At 57.1% G+C, this 15,574-nt stretch overlaps 2 protein-coding genes across 6 annotated transcripts; one reads left to right on the top strand and one right to left on the bottom strand.

Moving 5' to 3' along the window:
- Positions 1-172: 172 nt before the first annotated feature.
- On the bottom strand, positions 173-4,278 carry ZNF296 (zinc finger protein 296). Its single transcript, XM_042918227.1, has 3 exons — positions 3,382-4,278; positions 3,018-3,167; positions 173-1,151 (listed from the first exon to the last, which is right to left on the bottom strand). Exons 1-3 carry the CDS (start codon positions 3,677-3,679, stop codon positions 178-180), a joined length of 1,422 nt encoding a protein of 473 aa, XP_042774161.1. The 5' UTR covers positions 3,680-4,278; the 3' UTR covers positions 173-177.
- Positions 3,019-15,561, top strand: GEMIN7 (gem nuclear organelle associated protein 7). 5 transcript variants are annotated; one of them, XM_042918231.1, is made up of 3 exons: positions 3,019-3,127; positions 9,002-9,129; positions 14,764-15,561. In XM_042918231.1, the coding sequence occupies exon 3, from the start codon at positions 14,772-14,774 to the stop codon at positions 15,165-15,167; it is 396 nt and encodes a 131-aa protein (XP_042774165.1). In that variant the 5' UTR covers positions 3,019-3,127; positions 9,002-9,129; positions 14,764-14,771; the 3' UTR covers positions 15,168-15,561. The 5 variants fall into 5 exon arrangements, with proteins under 5 accessions (XP_042774165.1, XP_042774163.1, XP_042774164.1 ...); XM_042918229.1 differs by lacking the exon at positions 3,019-3,127 and adding an exon at positions 6,154-6,289; XM_042918230.1 differs by lacking the exon at positions 3,019-3,127 and adding an exon at positions 6,312-6,570.
- The last annotated feature ends 13 nt before the right edge of the window (positions 15,562-15,574 follow it).

Genomic DNA, 15,574 nt, shown 5'->3' with positions numbered 1-15,574 from the left:
GTCCAGCCGTCCACCCTAAAGAGGGAAGCCTCCCGCCCCGCCTCAGACACCCCAAGAAAGCCAGAGTCCAAACGTGTGTGTTCCAGGCGGGAGGTTTACTCGCAGCAGAGCCAAGGCCAAGGTCGACAAGCACAGTAACGGTGGTACCAGGGACCGCAGAGAGGGCGTTCCCGCGCCTCAGGCGTCCCCGGCCACCTCGGGGTGCTTCTGCCGCAGGTGTTTGTCCAGGGTGGCACGCAGGCCGAAGGGCACACAGCAGTGGGGACATTCGAAGCGGGTGCTGCCCGGCCCCAGGCCGTGCATGCGGCGGTGGCGGTTGAGCTTGCTGCTCTGGGCACAGGCGTAGGGACAGAGCTCGCAGGTGTAGGGCCGCTCGCCCGTGTGCGAGCGCCGGTGCACCGTCAGGTTGCTGCTGTTGGTGAAGTGCTTTCCACAGAACTCACAGCTGCCCCCGGGCCCGCGGCTCTTGACCGCCGGCTTTGGCAGCTTCTTGGGGGACGTCGGGCCCTTCGCAGGCTCAGTTCTCTGTTCCTTGGTGGTAGCTTCCCAACTGGCCCCGCCGGGGCCCACCTGCGCCCCACCACCGGGAGCCCCGGGTTCCTGGACCCCCGCCGTGGCGGCCGCTCCGGCGCTCTCGCCACTGCTGCGCAGGAGGGTGCGGGCCGGGGCCGCGGCGTGGGCCGCTGGCTCAGGAGGGGCGGCGGCAGAGGCCTGTTCTGGACTGGCTTTGGCCTTGCAGGGGCTCTGAGGCCGTGGCTGCCGGTGGGTCTTCTTGTGGCGGTTGAGCTTGCTACTCTGGGTACAGGTGTAGGGACACTGGTCACAGGCGTAGGGCCGCTCGCCTGTGTGCGAGCGCATGTGCACTTTGAGATTGCTGAAGGAGCTGAGGGTCTTCGCGCACACGGGGCAGGTGGGGCTCCGCCGCGGGGGGATGCCCGCCCGGGGGCCCTTGGCCTCGGCTTCCGGCTCCAGCACTGCCGACACGGCGGCGGCCACCTCTGCCAGGCCCAGCAGCGGGGCCTCTGGGGCCTCGGGTTCCGTCTGGTAGATGGACAGTCCGTGGTCCCACTGGGCGTGGCGCAGCAGTTTCCAGGCCCCTGAGAACTGTCTCCCGCAGCGGAAGCAGCCCAGGGCCTTGGGGTCCTGGCGTGCTGCAACGAGAAGGGCCCGGTGTTAGACGGGGCAAAGCGACAGGTGCGACTCGCACCTGCCAGGTGGACACCTTCCGCGGGAAAGGCTCCACTCCGGGGGCTGAGAAGGCCCGGTAAGGAAGGCAGGCAAGCACCCCGTCCTCCAGAAGCTGATGCTCAGAAGCGGGCGGGCAGGCGAGTAAGGAAAACCTGCGGAGTGGATGGTGCATACCTGAGGATTTTCTGTGTTTGAAAGTCTTCACCAGAAGTTAAAGCAGGGTGAGGGGTGGGGTGGGGAGGGCTGTTTTATGGGAGGGAGTCGGGAAGGGAGAACGGGCAAAGACCTTTCCCCAAGCTGACGAGCTTAGAAGGGTGGAGTTGGGGTTTCAACCCAGAAGCCTGGGGAGCGGGAGACAGATTTTCAAAAAAGATGCTCGGCTTAAATACAGCGTTTGATTACTGAGCGGGGTTCTGTGCCAGGCCCCAAGTTCACGGGTTCCATGCACGGTCTCCTGTTCCCTGCCTTACAGAAGAGGGGGCCGAGGAGGGAAGCGGCCACCTAGAAGTTGGGAGGGGTGGTCAGTGAGGTTCCCTCTCCCTCTGCGTGGACCCCAAATTAAGAGCCCTCCAAATTGGGTGTTTTCTCTAGACCCTCCAGGCACTATCAGTACTCTTCAAGTCCTAGACAGTCGGGCGGGGTGGCTTTCCTGGCGCAACACCGGGTCAGGAGCACAGATGGGGGCTGGGGAGGGCCAGCCTCTCGTGTCCACCAACTAGTTCTTGGGCTCCCTAGCTGCGTGACCTTGGGCAAGAAACGCTCCTCTCTGGCCCTGTTCTCTCATTTGTTAGAACACGGGGATTCTAACCTTTGAGGGGTGTTGTGACGTTGAACGGAGAAGAACTGAAAGTCTTGGTCCACGTAAACCCTCAGTAAACATGAACTGCACTACACCCACGTGGCGGGAGTGCCCACGCTCCACCAAGTCCAAGCACCTGGGAGTGTTCCAGTGATCCCATCATAGCCCCTCCCTGGGCCACCAGGCCACCCTGCTGGCTTCAACTCTCGGGCTGATCCAGTCACAGCCCCTCCCTCCCCTCCCCCATCACAGAACCCCCCCCCCACCCCAGGCCTGAATATAATTCTATTTCTCAAAAGTCCTAGGAGCACAATGGCCAGGGGATGAAAATTTGGAGGTTTAGATGCCCCCCCACAGCCTGTGATGACCAAAAGCTTCCCGCGAGTCTAGTACCACGTTAAGGGCTTTCATTCCCTTCTAAGAGAAGGAACCCAGGTGTCCAGACACCGAGGACCTGGCCCAAACCAGGGGCTTCCCAGCGGGCAGGGCTGGGAGATTCCATCGGAGAGGGAAGCCAGAAGCCCCTTCCCTGGCTCTGAGCAAATGCACCGGCACCTCAATCGGCGCTAATAATGGGGTGGGAGGGGAGGGGGTGGTAATGCCGCACTTCCAGCCGGCCTCAGCCTCCCCTCCCCCAGGCCGCTGCCCTCCCCAGAGGTCCCCCTACTGCCACACTGGTCCGGCCACCTGGCCAGTTATTTCTGGCCAAGGGGAAGGAGAAGTGAAACCAGATTGGGGGTGTGTGTGTGGCAAATCCCCAGACCAGTCTTCAGGGGCTGGCCACACCCTGTGGGCGGCCCTCCTTCATGCCCAGCCCCTGCCCGCACGCCCCCCCCCCCCCCCCCTCCACCCCCGCCACTAGTCCCAGCCCTAGGACAGGGCAGGCCCTGGCCACGCCTAGGCTGCACCCGATGGGGAGCGAGAAAGGGGAAGTAGTGCTCACTGCCCCGCCTGTCCAGTTCAGCCCCTTCTCCCACAGGAAGCCAGGCCCTTGAACTTGAGAGGGGGACTGCATCCCGGCTTGACTCACCTGAGCCCTGGCCGGGGCTGGGGCCTCTGAAAAGCTGACAGTCCAGCTTCTTGTGGTCCACGAAAGCAGTGATGGCTTCCAAAGGAAAGGTCTGCAGGCAGCGGCCGCAGGTCAACAGATCTGGGTGTTTGTCGGTCCAGGGCTGGCGGTCTGCTGGGAGGAAGCGGGTGGTAAGCGTCGGGTGGGGCCCGGATGGGGGCTGGGGGTTCCGAGGGAGAGGGAAACCCCGAAGGTCAGAAAGGGGGCTGGAGGCCAGGACCAAGCAAGGGAAATAAGGCCGGGGGGTCGGGGGTCGGTGCCCGGAGGAGGGCGTCCCACCCGAGTGAAGGGGGAGGGAGGCGGGGCAGGGGCAGGGGGCGCTCACCGCGAGGGTTGAGGATCAGCGGCGTCCACAGTGCCCACTGGTTCCGCGCGCCGAGGGCGTGGAGAGGGCTCCCGACGGGCACGGGGCCGGAGGAACGGCGGGGTTCGCCCTCGAACCGCCCCGGCGTGGGCACTTCCTTCGGGGAGAAGGGCCCCAGCCCCGGGGCCTGTAGGGGCCGCACGTCTGGCTCCGGCTTCATTTCGATGACGAGGTCCGGCATCTCCATCTCGTCGTCTGTGTTGGCGGCGGGCGCGGGGTCTACTCGGCGGGGCATGCAGCCGGCCTTGCGGCGGGACATGAGTCGAGGGCCGGGCGGGCTGGTGAGCGGGCGGGCGGAGGACGCGCGGGCCGTGCGCGCTCAGACCGAGGCGCTCAGGTGAGTGACTGCGGCGACCCGCCGCGAACTCTTACACGTGCTGGCCCGGCCCGTGGCTCCACCCACCGGGGCGGGACCTGGCGGGCGAGGACGGGGCGGCCCCGCAGGGGCCCGGGCGGCAGCCAAACTCGATCAAAGACGAGCCCACTGCATTTTCTTAGCGACCAAACCTTAACGACGCCGAGGTCACACGACCGTGCACACAAACGCCCATTCCTGATGCCTTTTTAGGACCGGTGAAACCGAGGCGCAGGATGCCTACATGCACCCCGGAGAGAGAATACGGCGGGGGCCACGTTTCGGTCTATTCCATTAAATGCGTTACAATAAACACTCAGGGGGCAAACATTTATTGAGCACTTTGCACTAGATTCTGTTCTAAGTACTGAGGGTATAGCGGTGAACAGGACAGCCAATAATCTCCTCTCACGCAGTATATTTGTGGGGGGGAGACAGACTCTCAACCAGATAACTGTAAAACGGAGTGCCTTCCAGGCCGGCAAGTGCGATGGGGCCGAATAAAAAACTAGGAAGGGCTATAAAGGGGCAGGGTTGCCGGGGTGGGGGTGGGGGTGGGGCCTTGGTCGGTTTTCTACAGGGGAAGAGCGTGGGGCACTTGAGCCCCGAAGGAGGTGAGGGGGCCGGCCAGCCTTGTATGTTCCAGAATAACAAGGAAGGGGGGCAGGGCGTGGGGAGAGGCGTGGGTGATTGAGTTGCGTGAGAAACTGCCTTGGGGCCGAGGGGGTCTTGTGTCCACTTAAGGGCTTTGGATTTCTGAGACCAACGCCTGCGGCGGAGGGCTGGTTAAGGCGAGGAGGGTTGCGGTTATATACATCTACTCTGCTCCTAAACCTGGAATCACTATAAAAACCAAAGAAGCAACTGTCTTCACCTCCCTCCACGCGGGCCTCCTTGAACTTGCCTCCGCAAAGCAGCTCACTGCGATCACTGTTTGAAGTGGCATCAACACCCTGCCCCACCCTCCAACCCTTACAAGTTTCCTTTTCTTCCTGGCACCGGCCACATCATAATAACATAGACCTATCTGTTGACGGTCCTCTCTTCCCTCCCCACCCCCACCCAACACAAGCTCGCTGAGGTCAGGGGCCGGGGTCTGTCCTCCCCTGGGTCCCCAGCCCAGCTCTGAGTGAATTGCACATGCTAATGTCCCAGGAGCACTGCTCCGGGCCAGAGGGTTCCTCATATTGTTATTCAGGTCTGAGCTCAATCGTCCTCCGGAGAGCCCAGGGCCTCCCTGGCCACTGTATCTAAAGCATCTCCACCCTGCTCAAGGCTTTACAACCGTGACCTCCATCTGTCCTCACTTCTTCCCTGGGCCTCAGTTTCCCCATCTATTACCTAAAGGGGCTTCTTCACTGCCACCTCCTTTGACCACCCAACTAGAGAAGCTCCCCTGACTCTACCACCTGTTACCCCATTATCCTTATTTTATTCCTTTTGTATCACTCATCACAAGCCCTGCAGGATCTTGTTGATGTATTTGCTCAGGTATATCCTATTCTGCCCCTCCCGGCCCTCCAAGAATGTGGGTTCCAGAGGGCAAGAGTCAAATCGGCCTGGTTCACATAAATCCTGCTTCTTCATAGGTCGGTCAACAAATGGGTATTCAGCACATTCTCTTTTTCTTTCTTTCTTTCTTGTTTGTTTATTTATTTATTTTTTTAGAGCACAAGCTGGGGAGGGGCAGAGAGACGGAGAGACAGAATCCCAAGCAGGTTCCACACCATGGGTGCAGAGCCCCATGCAGGGCTGGAACTCACAAAATGTGAGAGAGATCATGGCCTGAGCCGAGCTCAAGAGACGGACGCTTAACGGACTGCGCCGCCCAGGCCCCTCCAGCACGTTCTTTCAACAGACCTCACAGAGGGGCTGTGTGCCAGGCACTCGGTCTTGGGGATCTGCTGGGGCCGTGAAGCCCCTGGCTTATGGAAAAAAATGTGGAAGAAGTGAATTCCATCTGAGCCCCAGGCAGTGAGGTTCCATAGCACTTAAAGCCAGACATTCCGTTTTTCAGGGCCTCAGTTTCCCCCTTTGTAAAACGGGGCGGCAGGGGGGGACTGCTAGACAGAACCACCACCTCGGGTCCTGCTGCTGCCCGCTCCAAGCCTTTTTCCTGCCGTGTGGCTGCTCAAGGTTTCAGAGAGAGGAGCTGCGGTTTGGACTGCAGGTGAAGGGAAGGAGTGTGCACGTGTAGGGGGAGACCAAGCTCTGTCCTTAACTCAGCCCGGAGGAAGTCTCCTCCTCTCCGAACCTCAGTTTCTTCTTCCCTAAAGCGGGCATCCCGGACGCCCCCCACCTCGCAGGCGGGCGGATCAGATGGAAGCGATGGGCCCAGCCGCGGGGCGGGGTGGTGCGTGGGGCCGCGCTGGTTTCCGAGCCCGAGAGCCCGCCCGCCACCACGTGGGGCGGCGGCAGCGCGGGCGGAACCCAGGCTGGGCGGCTCGCGGCCCGCCCGGGCCTCTGCAGCTGGGGCGCCGGCGGAAGTGGGGGCGCCGGGCGCCGCGGACCTCGGTGAGTGCTTGGGTGTCGGTGGTGGGGCGCGAGCACGTTTCACTCCCTCTCCCCGGGCCTGGCCCCGGACGCCCGCCCGCGTGCGCGGCCGGGAGTGGCGGGAAGGGGCAGGTCCGCGCCTGCAACGCTGGCCGTGGGGACGTTGTGGTCCCCGGACGCCTGCATGGGGACTCCGGTCCGGAACGCAGCATCGGGGACGTTCCGGCGCCGGGGTTGGGGTGAGGGGCCCGGGCCGCTCAGAATGCTCTCTCTCCCTCGGGAAAATAACAACGACGACGACGGTAACAGTAACAACGGCAGCAGTTGTGACTCCCGCCTTGGCGGGACGGAATCGCTTGCCTGATCTGAGCCGGGAGGACACCCAGCCCAGGCTGAGTAGGGAATGGACGCCTGGGGGCCGGGAGGACCTACTTAGTATAAGAAAAGGCTAGCTGTGGGTGGCCAGGGCGGAATTGAAAGGAAACTGACCAGCCCAGGGGGCAGAGGGGAGGGGAAGTATTGCGTGCTTGAGGTTCCGACCCTCTCTGGAGGCTCCATTTTAACTGATTTGCATCCCACAGGGCCACCTCTGGGGTGTGTGTGGACCTGTCGGCACCTTGGTTAATTAGCGAAGGTCTGGGGTCTTCACTGTTAACCTGGTAACTTGCTATCCCTCCCCTGGCTACTGAAGGGTTCACTAAACGTCTGTCCCTTGAACTGATCCATTCCCGCTTTCTTGGAAGTCAGCACTGAGGCCCCAAGAAGGGAGGTCTGTGAATCTCCTGCCCTTCCTTGTTCGTGACCTAAGTGATGGGGTCTGGAGTCTTGACTGTGCAAGTCGTGGGGGTGGGTTCGGCCATTTTTCTGAAATCTTTGGGCCAGAAACCCTTGGCTTAGAGGATAAAGGATTCTGGGGCCTGGTCACCAGGGAGAAGGGATAATGCCTGCTTTTGCCTTCTTGGGCACACCCTACCTGACCTTTCTTAAACCAGCTTCTTATCAGGTCACACCTTGGTTCCAAGACCTCCAGTGGTGCGCTGACCCTGAAACAAATCTACCCTGCAGAGAGCAGGGGTGATGGCCCAGGTCTGTTGTCCAACCCAGGGCAACCTGGGTTCGCTCCCTTTTCCTGCCACTCACCAGCTTGCACCCAGTAAATGATTTGGCATCTCCCAGTGCCAGTTTCCTCTTCAGGAGAACGGGGATTACGTGGTATGACCAAATCTCCGTTGGTTGTTTTATCTAGGGATCTCATGTGATTTGTGGCCATTTGCTTAATTCCCATCAGTACCGTGGGACGTCCTAGCCCTACAGACTAGGGTGTATCTCTTAAATCACTGGAGTGTTAACCTAGGTTGGGTGAAAGCCCTGGGGGCTGATGAGCCTTGGCTAAGCTTGGAGTGCGAAGGGCAGTGGTCAGATAAATTAGAAAGTGTGTATATCCCTTAATCCCATCTACAGCGGTAGTGGTCAAAGAAAGGAAATGGAGTCCTGAAACTGACATAATAGTGCGTGTTAACAGATCAAAAACGTGGGGCGCCTGGGTGGCTGGTTGAGCGTCCTGACTGTGGCTCAGGTCATGATCTCGCGGTTCGCGAGTTCGAGCCCCGCGTCGGGCTCTGTGCTGACGGCTCCGAGCCTGGAGCCTGCTTCAGATTCTGTGTCTCCCTCTCTCTCTCTCTCTCTCTCTCAAAAATAAATAAATAAGTAAAAACATTAAAAAAAAAACCCAACCCTCATCTGACCACTTTCCCCCACCCCCACGGCCCCCACCCTGTTCCAGGCACCATCATGCTCTGCCCGCCTGGGCCACCGAGGCACCTTCCTCACTGGGCTCCCTGCAGGGAGAAGGATCATGTGAAAATCAGTCAGGTCCTGTCCCTCCCCTGCTCAGAACCATCCCAAGGCTCTTGCCTCAAGAGTAGTGAGCCAAGCCCTCACCTCAGTCTTCGAGGCCCCTCCCTGCCGATCTGCCCCTGCTCCCACCTCCTCCACGCTGGCCTCCTTGCTTTGCCTCAGAGTCACCCTTCCCTGGGCTTTGTATTTGCTGTTCCCACTGACTGGAACGCTGTCCCCCCAGATGTGTCTACAGGACTCAGTTCCTTATTTCATGTAGGGCTGCTCAGATACAACACCCTTCCTGGCTGGCTATCTCTTGCCCCCTTCTTGGGCCAGGTGGCCCCTCTGGGCACCTGAGGCTCCTCCAGCCCTGCCGGCTCTGGGTAGGCATTGTCCAGAAACAAGTCTGTGTCACCCACTGGCCTGGGAGGGCGGTTTCCCTCACCACCCTGTCCCTGGCACCACCCCACGTGAGCTGGGCCCCCGAGCAGGCACTTGGATAATGTGGACGGGTGGATCCTTCCTTTCCCTTCAACAAATATTTGCTGAGCTGTGTCTGCGTAGGGAACAGACTGCAGGGTGGCGGTGGAGGCTGTGAAGGGGGACGGAGACGGTGGCTGGGCTGGGGCGGGGGGGGGGGGGGGGGGGGGGGGGGGGGGGGGGGGGAGGAGAGCGAGCGGAGGTGAAAAGTTGCTGGATTCTGGATACCTTTCCGAAGGTGACTTTACCGCTGGGTTGAACGTGGGCGGCAGAGAAAGCCAGGGGGAGTCCCGGGTGCTGTGGGATGTCCCTTGTGTGATCGCCCATTGCCGCCTGAAAGGGTCTCCCGGAACCCTAGGAAGTCTGAGTCTTTTTTTTTTTTTTTTTTTTTTCTTTTTTTGCTTCATTTTACAGATGAGGAAACTGAGCAGGGAGGCTGTTTGCAGAGCCGCGGTGACCTGTCCAGATCCCTCGTAGCGAATCCGGGAGGGCTAAGAACCACCCGTCTCCCCGAATCAACACCTTCCTATCCGCTGAGGGGGGTAAGCTAATGGCCCGCCTCCCGGTCTTGTGTGGCCTGGCAGCCAAGAGTGGGTTTTACCTTTTTTCCCCTCAGTTTACTTTATTACTTATTTTGAGAGACAGAGAGAGAGAGCACGAGCAGGGGAGGGGCAGAGAGAGGGGGAGAGAGAATCCCAAGCAGGCCCTGCCCTGTCAGCACGGAGCCCCACGCGGGGCTCGAACTTGAGAACGGTGAGATCACGACCTGAGCTGAAATCGAGAGCCGGGACGCTTAACCGACTGAGTCCCCCAAGTGCCAAGGTTTACTCTGGAAGTGCTTGGAAGACTTGGAGAAATTTTTGTGGTGCATGAAATGAGATCAAATTGAAATGTCAGTGTCCCAATAAGTGAGGTTTTAAGAACAGCCGTGTTGATTATTTTCGTGTCTGCCTGTGGCCGCTGTGTTGCAACTGTGACAACGTTGAGTAGTTGTGACAGACCCTATAGCCCACAGAGCCTACAGTATTCACCGTCAGGCCCCTTACAGAGAAAATGTGCCAACTTCTGCTAATAGGGATTCAATCTGGGTCAGCAGTAGGGGTGTCTGATCTGTAGGACGTAAAAGCCAGTCCCTGGGGAAGGTCTGGACCGGGACAGAAAGTCTGGGGAGTAGGGAAGGATAGGAGAGGACGTTCAGATTCCTGAGGGGGACATCTAACATTTTTAAGTTTAATTTAGTTTAATTTAATTTAATTTAAAGTAGGCTCCATACACAGCCCTGAGATCAAGAGCCTCATACTCTACCAATTGAGCCAGCCAGAGGCTCCGGGAGTCTAACATCTTTTAAGGGACACGGAAACATTACGATACGCCCCTGCCTTTTTGAAATTAGAATTTTAAAACTACTGGGGCGCCTGGAGGGCTCGTTCGATTAAGCGTCCAACTCTTGATCTCGGCTCAGGTCATGACGTCAGGCTCATGGGTTCGAGCCCTACGTTGGGCTCCACACTGGGGTGGCAGCCTACTTAAAAAAAAAAAAAAAAAAAAAAAAAAAAGAGTGGGCTCCATGCCCAATGTGGGTCTGGAACTCACGACCCTGAGATCAAGAGTCACATGCTCTACTGACTGAACCAGCCAGGCATCCCCCTGAAGCCTTTTGTGATGTTAATTCATTTATTTTTTTAATGTTTATTTATTTATTTGAGAGAGAGAGAGAGAGAGCACGCGCGTGCACCAGCATGGGGAGGGGCAGAGAGAGAGGGAGAGAGAGAATCTCAAACAGGCTCTGTGCCGTCAGTATAGAGCCCGATGTGGGGCTCGATCCCAAGAACCATGAAATCATGCCCTGATCCGAGGTCAAGAGTTGGACGCTCAACCCATCGAGCCACTCAGGCGCCCCTTTAAAGCCTTTTTTTTTTTTTTTAAAGTTATCCGTATATTACAGCACTTGGCTGGCTCGGTCAGTATGGCCTGCCACTCGATCTCAGAGTTGTAAGTTCCAGCCTCACACCCAGTGCAGAGATCACTTTAAAAACAATAAAATCTTCTAGGGGCACCTGGGTGGCTCTATCCGTGGGGCGTCCAGCTTCAGCTCGGGTCATAATCCCGAGGCTCGTGGGTTCAAGCCCCGCATTGTGCCCTTTGCTATCGCTCAGCGTGGAGCCCACTTGGGATCCTCTGCCCCCCACTCTCGCTGCCCCTCCCCCACTAGGGTGCGCGCGCGCGCGCGCACTCTCTCCCTCTCTCAAAAATAAACGAACATTTAAAAAATATTTAAAGAAATAAATAAAATCTTTTAAAAGAAAAAGGCTTTATTGAGGTGTAATTCTCATACCATACTCTTCACCAACGGGGGACAGTTTTGGTCGTCATGGCAGGGGGTAATGGTGTGTGTGGGGGGGTTGCTACTGGCATCTAATGGGTAGAGGCTAGGGCTGCTGCTAAAGTCCTACACCTATGCCCTGGACAGCCCGCCACACCACCACAGAGAACGATCCAGTCCCGGGTCGCCTGGATGGCTCTGCCGGTTAAACATCCGACTTCGTCTCAGGTCACGATCCCGCGGTCCGGGAGTTCCAGCCCCGCGTCGAGCTCTGTGCTGGCAGCTCGGAGCCTGGAGCCTGCTTCGGATGCTGTGTCTCCCTCGCTTTCTCTGCCCCTCCCCTGTTCATGCTCTGTCTCTCTCTCTCTCAAAGATGAATACACTTAAAAAAAAAAAAAAAAAAAAGAAAAATCCAGTCCCAAATATCGTCAATGTTGGGGAGAAACCCTCCTCTACGGCCTTGACCCATTTGTCTGTGGCGTCCCTGCTCCCAAGGAGCTCACCGTTGAGCTGCAGAGACGGGAAGAGCTGAACAAGAAAAACGATCATCTTTTTTTTTTTTTTTTTTTTTAAATGTTTATTTTTGAGACAGAGGGAGACAGAGCGCGAGTGGGGGAGGGGCAGAGAGAGAGGGAGACACAGAATCTGAAACAGGCTCCAGGCTCTGCGCTGTCAGCACAGAGCCCGATGCGGGGCTCGAACCCACGAACCGTGAGATCGTGACCTGGGCCGAAGTCGGACGCTTAACCGACTGAGCCACCCAGGCGCCCCAAGGATCATCTTGATCTCCCCCGTACCGGGAGTGGCCCAGGGATGGGACACCATGTGCCTAAAATTTGTCACTTCTGTTAATCACCAGGCCCTGTCCAGCCTGGAAACTGTCCCTTGAAGTCACCCAGCTAAGCAGGCCTGGGAGCTCAATTTCCCCTCCATTCATTCAAGCAGGAACAATGTTTTAAGGAGCCTGGTCTCTGGGTCCTGCCACACAGTGTTCCAGGAAGCTGGGGGTCAGCACCCGGGAGAAAGCAAGGTCGCTGCCCACGGGGAGGGAGGCAGGCATCTAGCGGAGGAGAAGGGCCCTAGGCAGGACAATAAATATACAATATCACGTCAGAAGAGTCCTGCGCGCTACCAACGAGGCTGGTGAGGGCGTGGAAGAATGTGGGGTAGCGCAGAGAAGGCGGAGAGGAGATACAAGCAGAGGGGAACTTCAAGTGCAGGGGTCTGAGAGGGACTTCTGTGCCAGGCGCGTTCGCAGCCCAGCAAGGCAGCCAGAGGGGCTGGGCTAGAGAGGGAAGCTTGGCCCGCCACGAGGGTGCTGGCGGGGTCCGAAGCACGAGCGGCCGTTGAGGGCTGTGGTGAGGACGTTGGCTTTGCCTCTGGGCGAGGCTGAAGCCAGGGGAAGGTTCTCGGCAGAGGAGGCATGTGACCTGACTCAGGTGTTAGATGGTAGGTGTTAGGTGCGAACGAGGTCCTTCTGGCTGTGCGTGGGGACAGACTTGCAGGTGGGGGGACAGTGAGAGTGGAAGCCAGGGCCCCGGGGGGAGTTGACTTCAGTAGTCCAGGAAGGAAGCGATGGGGGGGCAAGATGGGGGCAGGGGTGTCAGGCTGGGAATACGTACACAACAGTTGATCCTTGAACGGTGGGGGGTTTGAACTGCATCGGTGCACTTACACATGCATTTTTTTCAATAAATACAGTACAGTACTGTTAATGTATTTTCTCTTCCTTATGATTTTCTTCTTCTTTTTTTGTTTATTTACTTATTTTGAAAGAGAGAGAGAGTGCGCGCGCCCACGAGTAGGGGCGGGGCAGAGAGATAGGGAGAGAGAGAGAATCCCAAGTAGGCTCCGTACTGCTCAGGTCCTGAGCCAAGATCAAGAGTCAGATGTTTAACCAACTGAGCCACCCGGGTGCCCCATTTTGTTTGTTTGTTTGTTTGTTTGTTTGTTTTATTTTATTAAAAACAAATTTTTTTTAACGTTTATTTATCTTTGAGACAGAGAGAGACAAAGCATGAACGGGGGAGGGTCAGAGAGAGAGGGAAACACAGAATCTGAAACAGGCTCCAGGCTCTGAGCTGTCAGCACAGAGCCCGACGCGGGGCTCGAACTCACAGACCGTGAGATCATGACCTGAGCCGAAGTCGGACGCTTAACCGACCGAGCCACCCAGGCGCCCCTTTTGTTTTTTTTAATTTAAGTAGGCTCCATGCCCAACACGGAGCTTGAACTCACAACCCTGAGATCAGGAGTCGCGTGCTCTCCCGACTGAGCCAGCCAGGTGCCCCCATTTTTTTTTTTTTTTTTAACGTAAGCTCTGTGCCCAAAGTGGGGGTCAAACTCTTGGCCCTGAGACCAAGAGTGACATACTCTACTGACTGAGCCAGCCCAGCACCCCAGGACCTTGTTATTTTTAAGGAACTCAGGCTCACTTTTTTGTAGAAGTCCCTCAATGTGAGCTTTCTCGTGATTGGATTTCAGTAATCCATATTTGGTAGGAATACCACGGAAGTGGTGCCCTGTCCTTCAGTGTATCACCTCAGAAGGCACATGGGGTCTTTTGTCCCTTTACTGCACATGATGGCTTTGATGCCTAAGTGAAGGTAGGGTCCACCAGATTCCTCCACTATAAAGTTACCGTTGGGGCGCCTGGGTGGCTCAGCCGGTTAAGCGTCTGCCTTTGGCTCAGGTCATGATCTCGAGGTTCGAGAGTTCGAGCCCCGCATCGGGCTCTGTGCCGACCGCTCAGAGCCTGGAGCCTGCTTCGGATTCTGTGTCTCTCTCTCTCTCTCTCTCTGCCCTTCCCCCGCTCACACTCTGTCTCTCTCTCAAAAATAAATAAACATTAAACAAAATTAAAAAAAAATAAAGCTACTGTTTATTCTTTACAACAAATAAGTATTTTGTGAGGAAGTACTTGAAGACTGTGTAGATACACTAGACTTCATCCAACGCTCGTCTACAAATTTTAGCGTCCATTGGTGATTTTAGTTCCTTCCCTTATTTATTCTTTTATTTATTTATAATTAGCATCAAGTCATGAATTTCTGTTTTATTTCAGTGGGTTATAATCTGTAACTGGCATTAGTTTAACATTCACATCATTCCAGAGTTGGCCACTGGAAGCCCTTTCAAATTGGCTTCGGTGTAATTGGGAATTTATTTGGAAGAGAGCATTTCCTTATGGATGGGATGGGCTGTGCGTGAGGGAGGAAAGGAGGACCTTGTGAATGGTGGTACCAATTCCTGAGGAGGAGGTTACTGGCTGATTTTATTTATTTATTTTTGAGAGATGGGGCACCCGGGTGGCTCAATGGGTTAAGCGTCCGACTTTGGCTCAAGTCATGATCTGGCGGTTTGTGAGCTCGAGTTCCGCGTCGCGTCGGGCTCTGTGCTGACCGCTCAGAGCCCGGAGCCTGCTTCGGATTCTGTGTTCTCGCTCTCTCTCTGTCCCTCCCCTGCTCACGCACTGTCTCTCTCTGTCTCAAAAATAAAACATTAAAAAAAAGGTTTTTTTTATTATTTTTGAGAGAGAGTGCGAGAGCCGGGGAGGGGCAGAGAGAGGGAGAGAGAGAGAATCCTAAGCAGGCTCTGCGCTGTCTGCCCAGAGCCGGGTGTGGGGCTTGAACCCACGAACTGTGAGATCATGTCCTAAGCGGAAACCAAGAATCGGACCCTTAACGGACCGAGCCACCCAGGCACCCCCGCGGCCTTCTAAAGGGAGAAGCAGGAACTGGGTTTGGGACAAGTTGAGATGAGGTGGGGTAGACAAGCCCCTGCTCCCCACCTCCCCCTTGTAGTCCCACCCTCCCTGTGTAATGGCTTCCCTCTGTTCCCCTTCACCCAACAGCCAGGATAATGCAGACTCCACCAGCCATTCCTGTGCCTGTGCTCCGGCTCCCCCGGGGCCCCGATGGCTTGAGCCGAGGCTTTGCCCCAGACGGACGCAGGGCCCCCCCGAAGCCAGAGGTTCCTGGAAGCCCGGGATCTCCAGTAGGTCGAGAGTCTCGGGAATCCCGGGAACAGCAGGCCCGAGCCGCACTTCGGGAACGCTACCTCCGCAGCCTGCTGGCCATGGTGGGTCACCAGGTGAACTTCACACTGCACGAGGGTGTGCACGTGACCGCCCACTTCGGAGCCGCCGACCTGGACGTGGCCAATTTCTACGTGCTGCAGCTGCAGACGCCGATAGGAGTGCAGGCCGAGGCGCTGCTGCGGTGTAGTGACATTATTTCCTACACCTTCAAGCCGTGAGGACGTGACGGTGTTCACCTTTCTGCCCGAGGCCTGGCCGCAGTATCCCAGCCTCCAAATGTTCAGGAGCCCAGCACCCTGGGCCCCACAGGGTTTGGAACATCCTTGGAAATTTGAGCCGAGCGCCGGGCAACTCTGGCTTCTTGGGACCTGCGGAGTCCAGTCAGTAAAATTCTGCAACCGCAGGAGTTCTGGAGCCCGTTGGAAGGAATGCTCTGCCTCACAGGAATCTAAGCTCTTAAAACAGGGCCTCATGCCAGTTCCTGAAGACTGGGGGTTGGGGGCGGTTAACAAAGGGCGGCACATCGCAGAGTGGGAAATTGTCTGTTGAAGTTGCGAAGTTCAGCCACCCTGGAGAAAGTCCCCTCTACTAAAGAACCCATTATTCCAGGAAGACTCCTGTTTTG

Source organism: Panthera leo, chromosome E2, assembly GCF_018350215.1.
Source record: "Panthera leo isolate Ple1 chromosome E2, P.leo_Ple1_pat1.1, whole genome shotgun sequence".
In the NCBI taxonomy this organism is placed as follows: Eukaryota; Metazoa; Chordata; class Mammalia; order Carnivora; family Felidae; genus Panthera; species Panthera leo.
The sequence above is the reverse complement of the archived record's forward strand: the minus strand, read 5'-3'. Positions and strand labels throughout refer to the sequence as shown.